Source organism: Sesamum indicum, linkage group LG4 (assembly GCF_000512975.1).
Source record: "Sesamum indicum cultivar Zhongzhi No. 13 linkage group LG4, S_indicum_v1.0, whole genome shotgun sequence".
In the NCBI taxonomy this organism is placed as follows: Eukaryota; Viridiplantae; Streptophyta; class Magnoliopsida; order Lamiales; family Pedaliaceae; genus Sesamum; species Sesamum indicum.
Window position 1 is genome coordinate 15,794,294 of NC_026148.1, and position 23,355 is coordinate 15,817,648.

A 23,355-nucleotide genomic window follows, 5' to 3' on the forward strand; every position below is an offset into this window, starting at 1 on the left:
CTCTTCATCAGCTGATCAAGAAGTCTGGAAATAAGAGCTGCTGCTTCCTCCTGATGCATAAGGTGCCAGAAAATTTAGGCATATTTTCTTTGAGTTATCTCCAACACTCTCATTAACGTGGAATATAATTTGCCAACTAGAATAAGAGTGAGATAATCCATCCAAACACATGGAACCGTAAGAATGACTGATCACTTTAGGTTGGAAAAATTTGTCATACTTTAATTGCTAACAAGTCCATGTACCATACACATAAAGTATCAGAATTTGTTAGCATGACTCCGATTCAATTGGCTATGTCCACAGAAACCAAGTTACAAATAGGACAAACAAATTCACTTAATCCAAAACCACAAAGAACATCGGTACAATCTACAACAGATTAAAGATATATAAAATTTACTATAAGCAGAGAAATCAGGAACTCAAAAATGGTTCCCAAGAAAAGCACAAGCAGTTTGAAAAGAGTGTCTCAGTCTTATAGGGAACCAGCGGAATACCTGCTTTGATTGCATTAATGGTGAAAGGCAGGAAGAAACTGCTCGTTGTACAGTCTCAGAAGGAGTGTTCAGTACATCCAACAATTTCTCCACAACAGCATGAACTTTAGGGTCACCCTGGAATATGACACAAATCAACAGAAATTTCATGTGAAACATCCATTTCACTGTTAGTCAGCTTATAAGGAAAGGCTCAGACCTTTGACAAATGCTTTGCCAGGGCTCCTGTGAATATGACCACACCTTCACGCACCAAATCGTATTTTTCCTCATCTGACGCCTGCAAGTTTCATAGATAAGAAAGTAAGGGAATAAATACTGTTTCATTTAGTAAACTCAACCTCTCAGAAGGTCCAAAATGTACATAATAGCAACCAAGAAATGCAGATTTTTCAAAATTAGATCAGGAATATAATATATAGAGACAATATTACAAGTATAAAATCAGGATTTAAAAGTAAGAACCAGCAGGTAACATTAGAGAGGGAAGTTGCCTTTTTGTTCAAGTAATTCTCAAATATGGGAAACAACAAGGAAACGTTGTCTCTTCCATGCTTGTCAATAATCATAATACCAGCATCAACCATTCTTCCTCGAACATCGGCATTGGGATCAGCCTGCAGGTAGAAGTTCATGCACCAAGTTCAATTTCAGTCAGACACAAAAAGAAGAGGAAATTGTAGAAAAGTAAAAGTGGAAATTTATATAGCAAAACTAAGAAAGTGCCTCCTCGAATCCATCAAAAACTGCACATCTGATTGCATGAAAATAGTTTTCACAATATCCAGTCTAAGGAGTTCAAGAAAGAACATCAAGTTGAGCATTCAGATTTAGTTAAATGATATTAACATAGGTGTGCAAGACATCAAGTATGGGTACCAAAGCTCGTGATATCAGGAAGGTCATCACAACAGGAAGATCTTTGGTTCGAAGAACATCTGCCACAGAGAGTAAAGCCAGAGCAATTCCTTGTCTGCCAAGCCAACCGGCATCAATATTCTCCTCAGCAAATCCAACATCGCGAAGATATAAAGAAAACAAAGTTGACAGGGATTCCTGAATGACACATGGTCAGAAAAAGTGAAACTAATTGTTTACAAATCACACATTTCAAAGTTCGATTAGTATGTTACCTGTATGGAGTCAGGGTTTTCATCCAAAGCAGCCGCAAGTGCCTCTGCTGCAGCAACTCGAACATTGTAGTTAACATGTGAAAGTGCTTCAAAGAGTCCAGAGTAGTCGGTACCAAAGTCATAACGGTAACTATCCCATACATCCTCAGCAACTTCTGCAACAGACTGAAGGCGAAAAGGAATGACAAACTTAGTTTGCTTGGGCTCTTTCAGCTTTCGAGATGAGTTGGACATCCAGGATCATAAATTAAATTGAAATATAAGTTTCAAAATAAAGTTTATCCAAGTTCTCCATTATCTTCCATAAAATCGTGATTATTCCCACCCCCGTATCATTTGAGTTAAGACCAAGTAACCAAATATTTTATTCTGTCTCCTGTCCTCTCTCAATTTCTCTGGCAACAGAACAGAACCACAGGAATCTAGTTTCTCCAGCAAAAGGTGCATATAATCTCTAGACACATAGAACAGGCTGACAGGAGCAAAAAGGAACACTATTGTGAATGCTAAGGTATATAATCCAAGTCATCTCACATTACAAAAACAATCCAACGGAAGGATAAAGCTTGTGGCTGTAGCAATTTATCTAAATTCAACAAGAAAAATTGAGAAAATAACAAAATGATGACAAGATTTCCACAGTACTATTCTGCCTTTGTTGTTTAGCAAGTATGGTAGGTATTAAAATTTGTAAACATGAACCATGTAAAAGTGAACAAAATCCATCAAATTGTTTAAGAGTGAAAATAGGGTCAGCTTAGTTCGTCACAGTGAAACTATACTAGCATCATTATACCTGAGATTGAATTTTTGAACATTCCCATAAAGAAACCATGAAAAACCACAAGGAACAAGTCAGATAAGTAGGGAAAAAAAATATCAACAACATGCCTTTGAAAAAAAGGGTAATATGAAATAAAAAACAAGGGACATCAAGTTATCAAATTAAGGCACAGATGCATCAGGTATCAACAGCAAAATACATTTTTATAATAAACAGAAAAGAAACACAAAAAAAATTTCAGATCCGTCATAGAGCTTCTGCCACAACAGGTTCTTGATAGTGGAAGAGAAGTTGAACAAGTCAAAGCCCAAATGAATACAAGAGCCATCAAGTTTAAGAAACATAGATCCGGTGGATATATAAACACAAGGAAAAAGTTTAAACATCAAGATAAACATTTTCAATTGAGCGAAATACTTCAGAAAGAAACACAGAGTGGTCCACTATATGGCACAGTTGTGAAGAATAGAACAGATAAGCAAAAAATAAGCATAGCTCAAGTAATATATAATTGGGGAAAAGAAAGGATTCTACACCTTCTCTATGTCATGCAAAGCAAGCCATATGCTGGTTGCAACCTCAACATTTTGTGGAATTGAGCAATTGGCCTGACCAAAGAGCATACGAAATTAAATGGGCTTCAATGGAACAATGAGAAAGGTTGCAAAAGTGCACTAACAACAAACAAAGCCATACAGGGGCTACTTCATCTGGTAATAAACCAAGGCACAACTCATTCAGTGCTGGGCCAATAGATGTTTGGTAAGCAGGGACAACGCCCAGAACATGGTACAAAACCTGCAAAGTATAGCATGAGTAAAATAATAACTGGAGAGATCAACTGGCAAAGTGCAATTTGCTGTTAGTATCAGGTGCGTAACTGATAGCATTCTTATCCTTGGTAAAGGTAAAATAGGATCCATGTGCAAGAAAAGGATCTGGAGAACAGCATCATGAAGACCTGTCTTCTTGGGAGAAAGCAGTATCCTCTCAATTACCTGCACAAAAAATTGATGAACGTAAATGGTAGTTTGTTGAAGCGTCAAATCAGTGAGTCGACAGAAATAGAGTAGAATAGTTACCGGAAAAATAAATGTAAAAGAGTCAACTGGAAGAGGTCCAGATTTGCACGAACTGGTTAAGCCGCTGACTAGACGTTCAAAGAGTCCCAATGATGGTGTTCCATTGTCCTCCTCTTCGCCAATAGATGGAAATAATTCCCACAAGATACTAGTTTCTTCTGTGGCAATCAGGCGTAAAGCAGTGGCAATCTCAAGGGCCCAATTGCTAAGAGGATCAATAGTACATTTTGAAAGCTTCACCAATGCCTCAAAGGCAGCATCACCAACAATTGGGGAACGAAGAAAAGGATTCACATACTTCACCTGAAAATAGATGATAGCATGGAAAATGTCAGCCTCATTATGAGTAGCAGATATATTGTCTTCAAAGCTGCCAAACTCGGTGAACTCATGCTTATTGATAAAAGAATAATAGAAGATATATTACTTCAACAGCAATTTTGCAAATAATAGAAGAAATTTACGCCCACAATATCAAATTAGCATGTCCAAGCCCTTAATGTCTTTTCCTGGATAATCCCTAAGCAGCAAATCATGTTGCAAGCATGTCCACAAGTGTCAAACACTTGTCACAGTATTTGATGCCCTAAAGGTGTGAGAGGTAGATCCCTCAAATCCAAAGAGTATATCCTTCCTTCATGTTAACTACGATGGGAAAATTATCTTGAAAGAAAATTATTTGTACAACAATACCACAATCAGCAGCATCTTTGATATCTGTAAAATCTCTCATAATCATGCACACTACTGAACAAAATAACAAAATCTTCTAAAGGACAACATAATCCTCAACTAGGTAACTACTACTGACAACTACCACAAGTATATGAATGTGAGAGCCAAACATGCGAATGAAATACTGTATCCTACAAGAAAGAAAACTAACCGAAGAAGGAAGCTGACTATGTGTGAATATGGGATTAGCGATGGCCATTTCTCCCAAAGCTTTGAGTGTCAAAGAAATATTCTGCTGAATTGACATGACCTTTTCACGAATACGACCCTCTTCTTTAAGCTGCAACTCACGAGCTTCTTCTTTCGCCGTTTTTGTCTTCTCTGTTAACATTAAAATAAGAGAAACAAAGACATATAAGCCAAGGAGGGGGGGGGGGGGGGGGCGGCGGAAGGGAGGGACATCAATCCCAGATTAGTATATGTAAAAGACTTGCCAGCTTTCTTCATTGATTTTCCAGCATCTTTTTTCCCAGCACCAGCAACTTCTTTATTGGGTACATCCCGCCTTGTAGAATGATTTGAGTTGACAACAGAGTGATTAGAGCTAACTTGGTCCTGAAGCCATGAACTTTCTGGTTAGGACACACATTATAAGCTATCTCAATACTTCTCACTGACAAGTTCACGTGCTATTACCATGGTGTCATCACTACCATAAACTCGGAAGCGTCCTTTTGCTTGCCTAACATTCTTGGACACAACAGACTCCGCAATATAAACGCCTTGCTCAGTTGAAAGCATTCCCTCAGGAGTACGAAATATCTGAAATGGAAAGAGAAAACTAGCAAAGATGAGTCCATTTCAGTCAAGCACACAAAACAAGTCACCTGGAAATGGCCTTACACAAGAAGATTACAAGAAAGGCAAACTTCATAGATGTGAGGAACAAAAAACAAGACAGGATACTGAAGCTCATGAAAAAGTGATCAACCATAACTTCACACTACCAAGGCAAGGCAAAATGATCAAAAGAATTCTGAACCATGCAAAAATAGATCACCAACAATCACACCTAATGAGAGACCAGACGAAAGTAACAGATTAATTGCAGCAGCATACAAGTCATATGACAGATGATCATGGCCTGTTAATTTAAAAAGGACGAAGACTCTTAATCGGCATTGTCAATGCCCAGACAAACAGTCTCCTTCACCCTTTCATGCATGATAACAGAACACTAAGACATACTTTGCAACCATTCAAGCTTTGCTCGATCTGATAACCAATAATATAATGAGTAACCATTGCAGGAAGATGCTAGCAAGGTTTAGACGCACTCCCTCTGTCATGTGTAAAACCCCTAGTGGAAAATTTTAATAATTATTGTCAACTCAAAAGAGCACTATCACTAATGCAGAAAACTACATCTAGAACATATTTATTTTCCACGACACCTCTTGGAAAATCGAAGGACAAAAGGCAAAAGAAAATGAGACAAAAATGAAATTTGGAGACCATTTATATAAGCAAATAAATCTAATAACCCAACAAGGCAGAATGTAATGATCAGCAGTCTCAGAGCCTTAAGGGTTTCTTAGCATGATAGAGTAGATTATAAGAAGTTTCTCCATATCCCCAAATAAAATTGAATATTTATGGTCATTAATTCTGTGCAAAAGACATTGATTGGACAGATCTGATACGAGCTACTTGGTGCTGTAGGTTTAGACTTTAAAGCTTCAAACAACAAGCCAGATTTATTCAACTGCAAAAACATAAGAAAGTACACAAGCAGGAACCAAGAAACACACTAGTACTTTTACGACGGGATGAACTCATAGTAAGAGAATGCTAGTGTGCAAGTTGGGAAAGCCACCAAGAAAGTAAAATTATCAGTGAACTCTGTCTTACAACTTTGTGAAGCAACAACTAGTGAGACGAGTAACGCCTTAAATCACATAGATAGTACAATAACATCCAAAGGCTAATAGTACTAACAGAATTTTCAGGAAATTGAAGATAGCCATTACCCAGAACAACAAAAAAATAAAAACAACACAAGAACAATTGACTGAAGATCAGATGCAGCCACCCAGATTTTAACAAGGACAATAGGAGCAGAAATGTAGTAATACTCCCTTCAGCAAGTTAAACAAATCAAGAATTAGCAACTCCAATGAAACCAAACTCAAGCATGTAACAGATCAAAGTGAATGGTTATATATCATGTATACAAATAGCCAGAGAATCTAGGAGATACAGAATTGCATGCCAATTGTATCAGAAGACGAATAACATCTATAATAAAGAAGCCATAAATCTCACAACCATAATGAACAAACAACTAGATTATCTTTACTCAGTCCAGGATAAAATAAGACCTGAATATCAGTCTCTGAGAGTGTGTCATGGGCAATACGATCTGGGAGATTGATGAAATACTGCAAAGGGAATTTCATAGTGAGTACAACATAAACCCATTGAACCGTGACCATTGAAAATAATAGCACAAAAAGACAAAGAAAACAAAAGCCGTGGCTAACCTTTTCAAACTGTGCATATATATCTCCAGGTATAATGGACATCAATGTTGACAAGGAATTTATGGCCCCTTCTTGTTCAAAGTAATTAGAGCTCATCAGTCCCTTCGAACCTAATAAGTTCTTCATTACAAAACGAAATTAAAACACAAAATTAATATAATATCTCGCAGTGTCTCATGAGTAAAATATTCTTGTCTCTTCCTTCACTTATGGAAATTAAAGGACCATAATGGAGGTTTCCATTGCAACAAAAGCACGAGTAATTGCGAATTGGTAGGTTATTTATCAACCAAAAAACTAGAGAAAAATTTATTCACTGAATAACTAAAGCCAACTCTGCACAGCAGAATGGGCATAAGGATGATGGCTAAATAAAGGTGTACCAACATGATACCAGTAAAACAAAGGGTTAAAAGAATAGGATTCCAATATCAGCAATCCGACAACGGTGGGAAAAACACATTTCAATCGGAAAGGTGCACAATTGATCTCTCAAAAAATATCCAATAGATTTATTTTAACAGAGCTAATCAATGAATAGTTCCAGTGGGAGATGCTAGTCACCTTGCATAACTCAGCAACATTAGAGGTAACAAGACCAATCACATCAAAGCCCAACTTTTGCAGACATTTTTGCACCCTCTGAGAATAAAACAAAAGAAAATCATCAGAATGATTGTGAAAAGGATGAGGTACACATATGTTAATTGAGAAAAAACTATTAATCCTACCACTTAATGTTAAAAAAATTAATAAGTCCTACTCGTGGGATTAGAAAGCACAAAACCGCAAAATTCTAGCTCCAAATTCGGAAATGCATGTTTGTTACTATCAACCATTGAGAAACAATCATTTCATTGCAAAAATAGTGGATATAGAGCTGGTGGTATTTTCAGTTGTTGCAGAAGCAGATTGTGAATCCCAGGAAGCAAAATAAGACCAAAGAAAATTATAGCTTTCATCAGGAGAAGTAGAAAGATACCTTCCAAACTGCATCTTTTTTCCCTGTCCCAACAATATATGGATGATGTGAGCAAAACAGGAGCTGCATGCAAGCATCGGGGGCACTAGCCGACACTGCAGATGCTATCACAGCTAAAGCCTTCACCAAAACTTCAACTGGTGGAAGGAATGGAACTTGAGAATCTACCATATTTTCTGTGTCACTGAATACCAAATAATTTCAATAAAACAAAAAGAAAAAGAAAAAGGAAGCAACTCAATGTGCGAAGCCAAAGTAAATTCATTTCACTTGTATTGTACAGAAAAAATCAAAAGATATCAACAATGTAGCAATTTCCAAGAACAAAAAAGTCATAATTGTTTAATAACATAACTTGCCAAATAAAAATTAAGGCCTCAATTAAAATCCACTGGAGACATAAAAGAAAAACTTGCAAAACAAAAAGACTTCTAACAACCCGGCAAACACCACTTGTGAATTCAATGCCCATTAGGCAAAACAAAGAATTGAAGTGACCAAAAATAGATAACATTTGCTACTAAATTCCAAATTTTACCCATTTTATTACTGAACTCGATAGTTTTCACCTTTTAGTGAAACTTCAAATATCAAGAATCTTTCCTTCCCAGCATACTTAATCAAGCCAGACATTACATTATGAACATGGCTCCAACCCTTAACATGCATCCTACTGAATCAAAACAAATAATCTCTGACCCGAATAACCACCAATTTTCATTAGCATACCCTTTGTGCTAGGCTGCTAGCTCAGTCATGATAGCCTCATACACAAACCATTGCACCAACAGCCCCTTCCTAGACCACCATTCATTCTCAAACCCAAAACCACCATCCTCATTACCATCAACCTTAAGTCCTTTATAATATTAATTAGAAAATATGCACACAAGGCCTCTCAGTTCTTCAAGGCAGATATGAGATAAGTTCAACAAAGCACCTCCACATGTTACCTTTGAACCACTTCAGCTGCCTTGTTCACCCGTCCAACAGCTCTTTAATGATCAACTTGTCATATGAAATAAACCAAAAAAATCTACATTCCGAACCTCAGGGTTTTAGTCCTTTTATCTTTCCAATGAATATATAAAGTAAGAACTCCCACTCCTTTCTGAAATATAAAGGAAAAGAACTATCACCATGAGTTCTGATTGCAGCACCCCATACCAGTTCAGACAAACCATCACCAGGTGTTCATTCCCTATCAACCGCTTCAGACACCAAACCTATGTATTTTTATTTCTGGGCAACTTACAACTAAAGACTTCTATGCAGAAAGCAGTATCCGTTAAATCCGAGCAGAGAGATGATGGATAACATGCAGGTTCATCAACCGGAACAGTGGAAACCTTACTCAACCTGCAAGGCAGGGGTGCAGCTAAACAATGTGTAGCTAATCGCATGCAGGAGATAAGTTCCAGATATATTGAAAACTTCTCCAACAACCCACTCACAGAATATAAATCATACTTTGAGTTTCAAATTTTCAGAAGATACAATCAAGTGGGCGTGACATATGTACCAACAAAACTATAGTCAAGATCCATTTTTAACCGCAAAATCTAAGAACCATTAGTGACTATTAAGTCTAGAAGGGTATGAAGAACAGGCTTCCAAACTAGCACCAGTGGAAGAATGCGGTTAGCATAAAAAACACTGTGCCTCAATAGCCCATGTGTCGTGACTCCTAGCACATAGCTCTATAGCGAATGTTTGAATTTTTTCCTCCCTTTTTACGTTAAAAACTTAAACCAGATCTGTTGAATGCTCCCTATGAGACCAAAATATAAATCGTTGATTCCTCCCCTACTGATACAGGCACATTGGCGACAATTATTCAGTTTCCAGCCACTGCATCATGGTAATATAGATCAAGCATCTCATCCACTGAGTACTTTCACACTGACAAATTGGTTCCTGGACTCCATTTGCTTCATTCCCATCACTTTTAGGCAGGTCCTTTGGAGTTTTGACATTTGTTAATTAAGGATAACAAGATAACGAGGAGTACCATAAGCCCCAAACAACCCAGTTTAGGGCAAAGTAGACCATATAATGTGATTGAGTAAGTCCTCCAGCTCCTCTATCATCCCCTTTACTAGTAACGACAAAATGTTAATATAGTACTCCCCTTCGGAAACACAAAACAACAAATAGTTATCGCTCCAGATTGATGTTAGTTGCATCAGATCTGAAAAATGAATGAGGATTCCATACGAGGTTTTGATTGGAAGCCACAAGCGCATTTCAGGGAAGGCTCACATCAATATAACCATAAAAGTTGATTTAGATCTTTCTTCCAAAGGACTCAGAAAAGTTGCAGTAATCTGCCCATTGAAAAGAACCAAAAGGACTAAAATTGAGGCAAAAGAAGAAGATTGATAAACAATAGAGTTTACCTCATCTTAAGGAGAGTAGTTTTTTCTCCAACAACAGAGAGATAACTTGAGAATTCGAGCAAAATAGCTTCAGATAATAGAGGAGATGCAACAAGAATTTTCCTAGCAGTGCCATGGGCTGCTTTCCTTATGTCCCAATTTGGATGGCAAAGCAAAAACAATATAAACTGAGATAAAACAGCAAATAATTAATAACCAGAAATAATTGCAACATAGAACCAAGTGATATCATGCTAATCACCTGCATGAATGCTCTGGTAGGTAAATTCTCCAGGAGCCTGCAGCACACACAGGTTAATTCAATTAGGCCTTACATTTTGTCAGATTATACTGCAACTTGTTATTTTCTGTAGGTTCCAATTTACATTTGGTTTGAAAATTTTGACTTTAGGGCTACATATTCACCCCACAAAATATGAAGAACTTCTTGTTGATTTTACAAGGATGAAGGCACAACCATCCATTTCTTTTCAGTGAGACTGAAACTGATTTTAGTTCAAACGCTCGGATTCTCCGGAGAAAAGATATAAGGGAAGACTCAGAAGTTGATGCAAAGATGCTTTGATAAATGTTACTATATATAACACACCAAATAAAGAATAACATTTTAATTAGAATGGAAGAAGTAGCTGAACAGTCGGCAACTCCAACTCAAACAAGATGCACAATATTATCATATATTAAATAATACAACCTTTGAGTGTAATCAACAACAAGAACCTCAACAAGGTCAACGCAAGCCATCAAGTCCTCAATTGACAATTTAGATGTCTGCAAAAGCAAAACAGGATAAGCGCACGGATATGAAGGTGGTCAAAAAATTTGAAGGAAGACTTAAATCGTGCCTCTTCACAGCTGCAAACATAATGCTACATCACCAGCCAAATTGTCGGCTTTTGACTTTCTTAGATCTCTTTTGGGTGTATGGAAAGATCATTAAATTAATTATTCAACAAATAAGTTTATAGGTTGCCTTTTAATCTGCTTCTCAATGAACTTTGTAATATTGCTGCAAGGATTATTACTCTTACAGAATGATATAGAGGCAGGAATCATCCATCTCTAATATGGTTGCAATAAGTTGCTGAATATTATCATAAGAAGAAGAACGTAAACGGGACACTAACCAAGGAAACTGGAAGAATTGTAGGCTCATTCTGCAATATCAACTGCCAAATCTTCTCCTTGGATACAGTTTCATCTAAAGGAAATTAAAGATATGAGAAACAGGAGAACTGGAAAGGAATTGTACCTCATGAACCACACATGTAAACCAAAAAGTGACTGAAATCTAGCAATGCTAAAATGGTTAGTGCACAAAATTGAAGCCAGCAGGAAAAGCACCTGCTTTGACATCAACTGCAGCAATTTTCACCACACAGAGAAGTGAATAAATACCATCCAATCTCTGTGCTGCTTTAGTAAATCCAGCTTTTACTAGCTGGAGAAGAGGCAGCAATAAGGCTGACATCTGGAGTATGAAAATAAACTGTTAGCTAAATAGTGAAAATATATTCGGAACAGCCAAGGTCAAGAATACAGATCTCAAACCAAATATAACCTCACCTGTAGAACTGCATCAGTATTTTTGCATATCAATCGCAAGCAACGAAGGCAACCTCTTCTCAATGCTTCCTTCTCTTTGAGCCCAGAAGCAAAGAATGTAACCAAATCCGGGGAGATAGCATCTGCTGATTTTACAGCCCAAGATGCAATACAAGACAAAGTTGCAAGCTTCACCTCTTCATTTCCTGCATGTCAACAGATTTAAGATAAAGGGAGAAGGACAGAATCAGTATTTCCCTGGCAGGCAGAGAGCATAATATTATTTCTTGAAAATAGGTACTTACCAAAATTAAAACCAAATTGAGTCAAGCAGAGTAATATCATAACAAGCAATCTTATGCATGCCATGCATATGTATAGATGCAGATATCAGTAGATTTTAAGCCAAAAACCTACCATCATCCTTGTAACAGGACAACAGAAATCCACATATAGTTGGTGACAAGCTACTGAAATATTTTCCTTCAGGAGCATCCGAAATTTCTCTCAATGCATTAATCATTCCAACCCTCTGGTATGGAAATGTAAGTCGGCCTTCTGAACCTGTTCATATCCCCAAATCTGTGAGAAGATCATTAACCAAATATCTGGTAGTTGGCTGATTGCAAATTGGAGAAGTCACTATGGTCAGTCCCACAAGTAACTGATTTTGTTAAAAGAACATACATTCAAAACACTAACCTCCCATTACAGATCTGATAGCACTAAACATAGCTTCCACAGCATCAGGACTGCTAGACTTTTGGCTCAAGCACCTAACTATGGCTAAAGCAGCAAGTCTTCTTCCTTCATCTGCATGCCTAGCTTGTGTTAATACTACCAAGAGAATCTCAATGGCATATTTACTTAAATCAAGATTGGCAGATTCCAAAAGAACTCCAATTGATTCAAGGACAAGTTCCGGATTTCGTTTCAACATCTTGACAGAAGTTGGAAGTATAGTGTTCTTAAAATCTTCATGGGACAGTCGAGCAAATAGCGGAATGAAAGCTTCACTGAGGGCCTTTGTGGGTTTCTCCCTTGCATTTAGAACTGCTTTAACATATATGTCGAGAAATATGTCCTGTAGATACAACACCAGGCAATAAGAACACTGAAATCCTAAAACCTTAGGGAGACGCAAGATATTGCTTACTACTACTGATGTCATATAAGATGGAAAAAGAAGAGTTTACCTTCCATTTATCAAATGAAGCAGGATTGGAGCTCAAATAATCAAGCATCAGATGTATTAATTCTGGACTATCTTTGTATGGGATCCTTCCATCTTTCAATTCCTCCATGTATGTTTTGTATATGTCTGGTGACTGAAACAGCAAATGCACATTATATATCAGGAAATTAATTAGAACAAACTTCAGGGGGAAAAAAAGAAGAGAAAATAAAGATGAGACCTTAGTGAACAAGCTGAAAAAGGTTCTTGAGCAAGCCCTTTTCAAACGGGATGGTCCTTGCATGACAATATGAAGTACGGAGGCCTGTGCTTGGGCTACTCTACACAATGCGTTCTTTGATAAAGATGCAAACTGACTATAAATTAATAGGAGACAAGACCATTGCAGAAGTCTGTAAGATCCTGTCAGGGATTGGAATTTTGAATGCCTTTCCATGGCCTGTACAAGGCTTGCTGCAAAACTTTTCAAAAATAAAGCTTCACTTAAAGCTTTAATAATAACATCGTCCACGGCTTTCCTTGATCCACGGTCATCATAGATAGATAATGTTTGGAAAAGTAAATCAACCAATAATGATACAAACTCGGTTGTCATCTGCGAAGAGTCTGAAGAATTGCATGTTAGAAAGTTGAACATTAATGTTTACATGCAGAAATGGCATAACAAAATCCTTTTTAAGGAAATGCCAACAATGATGTGAACCACTGCGCAGCTACAATTTGACGTCCTCTATAATAAGTTAATAGTGTTATGACAGATTTCCCTATAGATAGAAGCCTTGCAAGTTCATATGCACAAAGATAAAAACTAAAAACATAAGAGCTCCAAGGCAATGCCTAATTTTGCTACTTGTGCACAATTACACTTCATTAGGGATCTTTTTTCTTTAATCCACATTGGTTATGGCAGATCACATCATGAGAACACCAATTCCATAGTCCAGCATGAATTTAGGTGGTCAGTAAACGAAGTGGTAAGAGCGACCAGACTGCCAAATCATGCAATCTACTTCCCTGTTTACAATGGTTTCCCAGCCCCAATGGTGACACCAAATAGTTGAGGACCACAATATTTCGTAGTTGAGGTGTTGGGTTCGAAACCCATTGGGGGCGCGTGCATGGATTAAAAAATCAACCTCAAAGATGAATAAATATCAACATTGTCTATAACAAGCACAGCATCTCAGCATAAACAGTGATAGAAACTTGGTAGTGCTATATTTATGCGAAAACACATTATCATTTAACATTTGAAAGCTTCCCATCCAACCATTCAAAATTTCTAGAAATATATCAGAGGCAGTGTCCAGATAACCCTACCCTTAGTTCTACCATATTTAGGACAATCAATAAGCTCAAACCATCTGCAAGCTCATGATCCCAATTTGATAATTTCCAGTCCAAGCTAACTAGAACTTAAAACCAATTCAAGACTGAGTTGAGGGCGGCTTTAAGTTCAAACAAAGGATGAGCAAATGTTGATTAGCTTGCAGAGGCCTAGGATCCAACAAATACAATATACAATACCCATTACATCTTTACTTTATAAAGTTACATAAAACCCAAATATACAAACCTCATAAAGCATTATTCTGTCCAAGAATTTCAGTTGCTATTACTACAAAGTTTTATTGTGTTGAAAACAGATAAGGTAGTAGTGGGGCAGAACTGGATGGATAAAAGTGGGCTGGAGTTTAAACACATCAATCCACTTAGTTGTTTTTACTAGTCACAGTAATTGTACATTCTAGAGATTAATAAACTAGTTAAATAAATTATAATTCAGAAAATACATGGTTACTAATTGCTATATAACCTATAGAATAACATTCAAAGAATGGAATTACATGTTTCTAAAAAAACAGGGAATCCACACACGGGTACCTATCCATCAACCTGCATTAATATGTATTCGATCAACCACTATTCGGTGATTCCCCCATGAACGAGAAGTTCCAAATTTCCAAAAACAGATTGGGGAGAAAATACAAACTTGGCTACAGCGCAAAAAAAAAGAAAAAAACCCAATTCCTTCAAACAGAACCCGGGACCAAATTCAAAATGGCACGCAAAGTTCAGACACCATGAGTGTCAATATGCGTGAAATTGCATCCATTGGCGTTGGCCGAGACCATCAGCGAGGGTACCTGAAGTGTTGAGGATGGAGGGAATCTGGCGGCGGAAGATCTGAATGCGGCGGGTGGTGGACGGCGTAGAAATAGAGGGAGCAATAGCCATGAGCGAGTCCACTGGATTGGTAGCGTCGGACGCCATTGGAGTGGATGAGCTTTTGGGGTTCTAATTTAGGGTTTTAGGAGTGGACAAAATGCAGAGTGAAGTCTGAATGGACGTTTTATATAAATTGAGGCACAAATGGAGTGCAATTTTTTGGTTAATGAATATTGAGAGTGTTGTTAATGTGTTGGGGGGGAAAGGTGAAATAATGAGGAAATGAGGGACGTGAGAACAATTATAACAAAAAAAAATACTTTTGTATTTAATTCTAAAGAATAAGTTGCCACCTAGTTCAATTAATGAAGCTGAGTTCCGAGATATTATTTTATTTTAATAGTAATTGTTAAATTATATTTGATATTAATAATATTTATTTGAAATTTTTTAGTTCGACATAGATATTTAGAAGAGTAATATCTTGTTTTTTATTGAGTAATTTAGAAATATTTATATATTACGTATTGAATATTGTAGTAGTAATATGTTGATCGATTTATAAATATCAATGTATTTTCATTCAATAATAAAGAAATATCGTTCTAATTTTGTTCATGTCAAAATAAATGAAAGAGTCCAAATATAAGACTTGCAAAAGTTATAAATCATAATTATATTTGCTTACTTTCATTTTTCTACCTAACATTTGAATATATATATATATGTACACATATAAATTAGACTTTTTAGCGATGCTTATTATCTCATATGACATATATATATTATATTGGGAAAATAAAATTTATTTTACTAGGAATATATTTTTTTTTATAAAATGAGTTGTAATTAAGAAAAGGGTATAAACTAATACCACTTTATCACCACTGATTATCGTACCTTTTCCTTAATTTTTTTAATATTTCTATAAATTTTCTAGTAATTCCTCGTACTTTAGAATTTAATTAAATACCAGTATATATAATTAGGTATTTGATCAATATGTCCAATGAAATTAAGTAAATAGTAATGATTAAATCCAACAGATTAAGTAATTTAATTGACCAACTATAATAAGTATTAAACCCTTTAATATTCATGCTTCGTTTTGGAGGGAAGATAGGAAAAAAAATCCTTTATATTCATTTTGACATAAAGAAAAGCGATCTGAAATGAATGGAGGGTGCATGATGCCAATGAATATATAACTAAAAGGTGCAAAATGCTATTTTTATAAGTTAAGATAGCATTGTGCAAGCCTTCTATGATTCGAGGGCGCAAATCACGAATTATCCATATTAATCAGGATAGTTTTGTTATTCAATTACTTTGGTTTATCTTATATTGAAATTCAGAGTCAGTTTCAATATGTTGATTATAATAGAAAGTATTCTTAGTCATCAATCGATGTACGAAATATTTTTGTACCAAAAATCTTATATATTACTACTTTTTCATCGTAGTCTTTACATACGCTCGATATACTTAAACATACACCCATTTGAGATAAACCACTTACCATTCTGATTGAATTAGAGTTAAGTTATTGATATAGTATCTCAAAAGTTGTAAGAGATAGCTACAAATTTACACTCATTATTAAAGTTTAAGAAACAAGAACCATTTTAGAAAGTCCTAAAAACTGTTTCATAAGTAACAAAATAGATTGAATAACGAAAATACATTGCGTTGATGATTATTGAAAATAAGTATAATTTTATGTTTGGTTGATTAGAAACCCCTTGCTGCAAAATGTTCCAACATTAATTAAGATTCTGTAGTAACCAGGAGAATCCATAGTCGATTTGTTGTTTCAATTTAAGATCTTTCCCAAGACCATCAGATAAGTCAAGTCAAGAACCATCACTTTGTACTATTTGTTGTGTCCATGAATGATGAAGGAATAATTACACTATACAAACATGAAAAGGAAAGAAGATTTGTCTGAGAAAACTACTGTAATGCATCATTGACTGGATTTTCATTTGCTTGTCTAGCGGAAATGACTCTGTCAAGTGTTTCATCGGGTACTTTGATTCCGCTCGTTTCCAAGTCCGTCACAATGGCAATAGCTGCATCGATTTCCCCAAGATCTAGACACAAACTGATGATCTCATCATACAACGGGCTGCAACAAACATCAATAAGAAGTCAATAACAATAGTTTCAAATGAGACTTTCGCTCTTTACAGTATGAATAATTTGATTAAAAGTTGAAGAATATTCCACTGAAAGCCTCATCATTCACCTGCCAAAAACATAACCAAGCTGATGTGTTGTCTGCAAAATCTGTAAGAAAGCTGACGGCATAGGAGCTCGTATAGCAGCTCTAAGTACCATGGCACAGTCCCCAATCGTTGGTGTTCCACCCAATTCGATGACCTGAAAGTTATCAGCTTCACATGAATTATGGAAAAATGCCGTATGTGCCGTAATCATCAGACGAGAAGAGCAATATGACGCTAGTAACCTGAAACTGTAAAACACTTGGGCAGTACTTGGAGTTGGATGCAGGATTTAAATAATATCACACGGTTTGAGAGGGCAGTACTTGGAGTTGGATGCAGGTTTTAAATAATATCACACCGTTTCTTTGTTATATACCATCAGATGATCAGATAAAATTTATAATTCCAAAGTAAGAACCAGATGTACAATTTAGTCTAGTGTGGATATCTATATTGTGGTGGAACACTTCACCTCTCTTTCTGCAATTTGTCTGAAAAAACAAAGCATAAACCACAAAAAGAATGTTGTTCTTACTGCTGAGACTCTTTTGGTGATATGTAGGTCGACCCAGAATTCATTCTTATCACCAGCACTAAGAGAGCAAATTTATAGAGTTCACATTTATGGAGCACACTGCACACACACGAGAAGATTGGCAATATAACTGCGGATCACCATGCAGATCCAGTTATGACACTAGGAACAGTTGGAATATCTACGCCTGCTATTGCCTACTGCTTTACATTTTTACCAAAATATATTGTGAGAGAAGCAATAAGAATTGTAATCAGGTAAGCATATTCTTTAAGTTGTTTGATATGCAAAACTTCCCCTAAATTCATAATCAAAACTTAGATAATCTAAGAGGAATACAAAAAAGTTACACCTTTGTATGGGAAGGAAAAGAGGAACATGAGCCAGTTATTAAAAATCTACAATAAAGAACACAAGATGTAATAGCACGTCAAGCAATGAGAATAGCCTTTATGTGGGACAATATTGTATATACATATATATAATGGACAACAAGAATAATATTACCTTTGTCATTATTTTAATAGCCAAGTCAACTTCCCACTCCTGTGACCACTTTCTAGGTGCTTTGTTCTTGAATTCCTTCTCCCATGTCCAACCCCAAGCATCAGCTATTGTATACATGTCTGATACATCAAACACTTTCCTTTTCCTCATTTCTTTAAATGCTTCATGAATATCCTCAGGGAACCAATCATCGTCGTCATCATCCTGCATTCATTGTTCAAGCTAAATTTTATTAGAAATGAAAATTCTGAAATAACATCATTATACACAGCAATATTGTCAAATGGGCAACATCATGCTGGACCAACTTATATTCTACAGTGTGGCCACGGTACTGATTGTACTGTATAAGATATCTCTTTTTTCAGGTGGGAGTACACACACAAGTAAATCATAGACCAAACAAAGAACAGTAAAATAATAGTATAGAAGTGCTCTAGTTTCTTATGTTTCGAAGAGAAAAGATTAAATGGCTCAGCAATGTCACTCAAGGAGCACTCTACCACCAAATTCAGCATTCTAGGAGGTATAAACTTGAAAAAAGAAACAAATTTTACAAGTACCAATCTCCGCACACTGATTATAGACTCTTTTAGAAATGAACAGAACCAGTCTCAACCAACTTCAAGGCATTATAGAAGGCTGTCGTCGCCCATTTATTATTGCTGTGGTAAAGGAGCTCTGCTAAAGTAGATATTAAGGTATTCTGTTGCTCTTTGTATTCATTATTTGTCAGGAAGGGACTTCAGACAGACAAGTGTGGGCATCATTAGAGATATCCAAACAAACTGTTTGGATCTATGGTCCATTACCAATTTTTTCTTCTGGCAATTGGAGTTTATCAATACATACATATATATATATATAAAACTTAAATTTCAAAAAAGCTGTTCAAAAATCAGAAGGTTAGGTTAGAAGGTTAGATTTCAATTGTGAAAGAGGCCAGGCACGAGAGAGAACCCTAGTCTCACACAAGATACCCATATATTTGTATTTTCCTATCTTGAAAACTGAAGAAATCAGAAATTTGCTAAGCAATAGACGTAAGTGTGGTTAAGCATATACATTTGGTGTGCAGTTGGTCCACTTCGAGAGATAAACCGTATAAGTATATTTAGAGATACATTGGGAAAAGGAATAAGCTTCTCTACCTCCATTGATACCCGAGAAGATTTTTTCTTTGATTTCCTTGATGAGCTTGAACTGTGCTCTGAGTCTTTCAACAATTGCACTCCAATCATTTGAGGAGGTTTCGCGGCTTCAGCTTCCTTATCTTTAACCCTGTCACCTACTTGGCTTTCATTTTGTTCCACTTCCTCGTCCTCCTCGTCGACCTCATCATCCTCAGCCTCTTTCACAACATCATCACCAACGTCAGCATCATCTGAGGCATCAAGAACATCATAATCTTCTACTTCCAATGGTTTGTTATGATTCTCATTCAGGCCTTCCCCAAGAAAACGACGTCTCCAGAACTCTGTATTGCCTTCTTCCAACTTAATCCGTGAAATTAATTCATCCAATTCTTCATCAACCTATGAAATAATTTTTTTTTTATTAGCCAACAAACTTTTATCTTAATTTGAATGTAGAACTCAAGCAAAGAGCATTTGGCTGTATTAGGGGAACACTGGGAAAGATGTATGACTATAGAAGCATCAAACGGGAGGAGGCAAGTATTAAATAAAATAGAAATTTGGACTAGAAAAAGAAATACATGATAATCTTTATACTAAGATTCACCTCTTCTTCTTCTTCCTCCACAGGTGGAACCCAAAGGGGCCGACCTCTAGAACGATTTATTCTCCTTGCTTTCTGTACACGCTGATAGAGAACATTTCTAGTACCATCAGTCGGCAAACCTTGAGCTTCCAGTTCTTCTTTTAGTTCTGATACAATCATTTTACTAGCGGCTTTGGGTTTCAAGGAGCTTTGTTCTGGACCTTTGATGATTTTCTTCAATCTCTCCTCAACTCTAATGTAGTCAGATTCAGACACATTCCCTAACACTGCAGGTCCTTCATTCCGTAACGTTTTCAAAAGTTTCCGATGATGTATTTTCCATTCTTCAAGACATCGTTGCTTGAAGGAGGTTTCCATGGGATTGGAATATATAAAACCTTCAGCATCAGGATCTAAAGGAGTTTTTCCTCTACGTGGAACCCATCGCTTGCGTTCACCTGTAAGACCACCTTCTGCAATGTACCTGTTGTCCAGCTAAGTCAATCATATTTCTCAAAGCTGATGACAATTCTTCAATTTTAATTTTTCATAACGATGTCCACTATTAGACTTATACTAGGAATATTAGACAAGGCTAGACAAAGTGAGTAATTCAAAATAATAAAAAGTAGTGGAAAGACGGATGCATCAGTAACCTATACCAAATCAGGGCATGCTGATAAGGAGGTTCAGTCCAATAACATAATAGTTATCCAGAATTCTGAATCTACCAATACAATAGCACACCTTGTGGTCAATTTTTTGAAAATGTAACAAATGATACTACCCCCCTATCCCCCAAATAAAGAGCTCTTCAAATAAGATAAACAAAGAGATCAAGCTTACACCACTACCAAAGTCTAAAGCACTCATGTTATTTTTGTGCACTGAAATAACCTGCATAGACTTATAATCACCTGCTTACGTAAACATTGTTTGTACCCCGTTCCTCTTATTTCACCTAATCCATTTACTTCCTTTCTTCCTCTTTTCATAATTGTTTCACAATAATGAATGAATAATAAACTGTTCCTAAAAGAAGAAACATCCACAACGTCGACAACTCACATGCCAAGTATTTATTAAGCTGTCTCTTAACAGTTATGATGCATAAGAGCAAATGAGTCATTTTACCAATATCTAGGTCGGAATAGAATGAGTCTATTGAAATAATGTAATATATGACTGGAGTTGTTCTTATAGCCAGTATTAATTCTTTACTTCAGCCGTTTTACTAATATCTAGGTCAGAACTGAATGGATCTATGAAATAATATAATATGTGACTGGAGTTCTTCTTATTGCAAGTCCTAAATTCTTTACATCCAAAAAAAAAAAAAAGCAAGACAGTCAACCATAATTTAAACAAAGATACACTAGTAGAGAAGGAGGACCCTCCGACTTTTTTGGCTGAACATGCATAAAGAAACAAAAGAGAAATTTATGCAGTTACCTTATATTCATGGAGTATTCGCACATCACATATAAAGGCACACAAAAAGTTCAGAATGATATAGAGACAGCTATGTGATGATGCTATAACTGATACTTTGAAAGAATTAAACCTGGCAATGTAATCAACTTCATGCCCAAGTTCAGCTTCTTCTTGCAAAGGTTCAATCCATGAGCTGACTAGTGTGCGATACTTCCTGCTCAAAATCATGGCTCTAGGTGGGATTTGTTGGTTATCTTTTGACAAGGTTTCAAGAGCTTCTAGTAACTCAACAATTCTTCCTGATTTGAAATGTAATTATCAGTTAGAAAAAGTTTCATCAACTTCTCTCAAGATAATGTCGAAACGATTAGCAACAGGAATATGAGGCCTTTCCAGATACACTCAGGGTCTACCATTGAGCATAGACTTGATGCATAAATATTCAAAGTCAGATTTGGAGGAAGCGATAGTATTGATTAAATGCTAATGAACTGCATGTTTGCGTAATGATGTTTAGTTGCTTGATTGCATCCAAACAGGAAAGTGTCCTAAAAGATAATAAGATTTTCCCGACATCCATTGACTTAAGAAACAAAACTATACAGGATGTACCTAAAATCTAAACAAACCTACTGAAAGCACTATGGATGTTATTGCAGCTATTAGCTCCCATTTTCTCAGTCAGTAAAATCATCTTATTCTTCCCTTTTATTTCTTTTTGTATTTCATTCTCTCTTTTTTCTTTTTTTTTTTTCTTTGGTGTTGCTTCCAATCTTTTCACATGCCATGTTAGCTAATAGCTTCCATATATTTGAAAAGTCAACTCACAGATGTCATATCTATCTAGTCCCAAAAAATGTGACAAAGACAAGTTAATTCTCAGGGAGTATTGGGAGGAGCAAAACAAAGTAGAAAGGAGAGAGCGAGAGTGTGTACCTTCTCTACATAATGCACGAAGATATAAAGAAAGCGGATCTCCATATTGTCCCTCATTATGTAAAATTTTGGTCCCACCTTCAAAATATTTGAGTGCACGAAAATGCCGAATGGCTTCCTTTGTTACACAATACTTTGTAAAGCACTCCACCAACAACCTGAACAAGAAGACTCAGTCGATCATCCACTATACAGAAGCAGCCAAACCGATTACACTACAACCAATATTCATGATGCGAGATCCACTCTAGCCGCTGCTTCAGATTGCCGCTCATTTAGCACATAAATGGTACATATATATAGAACTTGAGTTTGAGCACATATCATTATCACTTCATCTGATGATTCACATAAATTTCTTTTCCTTTTGTTGTTTACTTCAAATAATTTGCATGGAAATCCCAAAACATTTTGAACCTAAAATATAATTTCTTCCAGCTTATTTCTTTATCCTAAAGGACACAGGTTAAAGAAACTTTTGTCTCACATATAAGTATAGCAAAAAGTAAGTATTCTCCTCAAAATTGATTCAGGATTTTTAATCCTATTGTCTCATTGGCGGGCAAAGAACATACTAAATAGCTGCTGGGTGAAGATAGATCATCAAAAAATCAATGCCAAACAAGGAATGGCAGTTAAATCACTCAAGCAAGAAACACATTTCTGCAATGAAGTCTAAAAGAAGAAAAATTCTTACGCATAGGTTCTCACATTTGGTTGCAAGCGCTTGTAGTCTTCAACCATCATCCCAAGTAATTCAGCAACATCTTGAACCCTAGATTATCATATTAAAAATTGAACACCTTCTATATTGTTGAAAAGCAAACATGAAGGAACTAAGAAAATTATTTATAAATATTTTTAGATATTACAAGCAACCATGCCAATCACATCCGAATTCCAACCAACTATGAAGCAGAATCATTTGCCAGAATAAGTTGGCATGAAACATCCAAGAAAATATTTCACTTATACCAACTCTCTTA

The 23,355-nt window shown here is 36.2% G+C and overlaps 2 protein-coding genes across 3 annotated transcripts in view; both read right to left on the bottom strand.

Moving 5' to 3' along the window:
• LOC105161214 (protein ILITYHIA) overlaps positions 1-15,226 on the bottom strand; it is a 28,210-nt gene extending 12,984 nt beyond the window's left edge. Inside the window, 28 exon segments of the mRNA XM_020693099.1 lie at positions 3-50; positions 501-617; positions 700-780; positions 995-1,117; positions 1,380-1,556; positions 1,634-1,798; positions 2,954-3,077; positions 3,112-3,215; positions 3,299-3,415; positions 3,500-3,802; positions 4,386-4,555; positions 4,669-4,789; positions 4,871-4,996; positions 6,556-6,615; positions 6,718-6,837; positions 7,282-7,359; positions 7,700-7,883; positions 10,099-10,265; positions 10,340-10,376; positions 10,793-10,869; positions 11,226-11,299; positions 11,443-11,569; positions 11,665-11,849; positions 12,061-12,207; positions 12,346-12,727; positions 12,840-12,971; positions 13,059-13,444; positions 14,986-15,226. Coding sequence (XP_020548758.1) covers positions 3-50; positions 501-617; positions 700-780; positions 995-1,117; positions 1,380-1,556; positions 1,634-1,798; positions 2,954-3,077; positions 3,112-3,215; positions 3,299-3,415; positions 3,500-3,802; positions 4,386-4,555; positions 4,669-4,789; positions 4,871-4,996; positions 6,556-6,615; positions 6,718-6,837; positions 7,282-7,359; positions 7,700-7,883; positions 10,099-10,265; positions 10,340-10,376; positions 10,793-10,869; positions 11,226-11,299; positions 11,443-11,569; positions 11,665-11,849; positions 12,061-12,207; positions 12,346-12,727; positions 12,840-12,971; positions 13,059-13,444; positions 14,986-15,112 — 4,059 coding nt within the window. The 5' untranslated portion in view covers positions 15,113-15,226.
• LOC105161164 overlaps positions 16,852-23,355 on the bottom strand; it is an 11,876-nt gene continuing 5,372 nt past the window's right edge. For both annotated transcript variants that reach the window (XM_011078769.2, XM_020693079.1), the window contains exons 6-13: positions 23,067-23,144; positions 22,370-22,527; positions 21,564-21,732; positions 20,021-20,483; positions 19,429-19,812; positions 18,278-18,481; positions 17,256-17,389; positions 16,852-17,135 (exon numbers count right to left, since the gene is read on the bottom strand). In XM_011078769.2, coding sequence (XP_011077071.1) covers positions 16,961-17,135; positions 17,256-17,389; positions 18,278-18,481; positions 19,429-19,812; positions 20,021-20,483; positions 21,564-21,732; positions 22,370-22,527; positions 23,067-23,144 — 1,765 coding nt within the window. In that variant the 3' untranslated portion in view covers positions 16,852-16,960. The remainder of the gene's footprint in view (positions 17,136-17,255; positions 17,390-18,277; positions 18,482-19,428; positions 19,813-20,020; positions 20,484-21,563; positions 21,733-22,369; positions 22,528-23,066; positions 23,145-23,355) is intronic.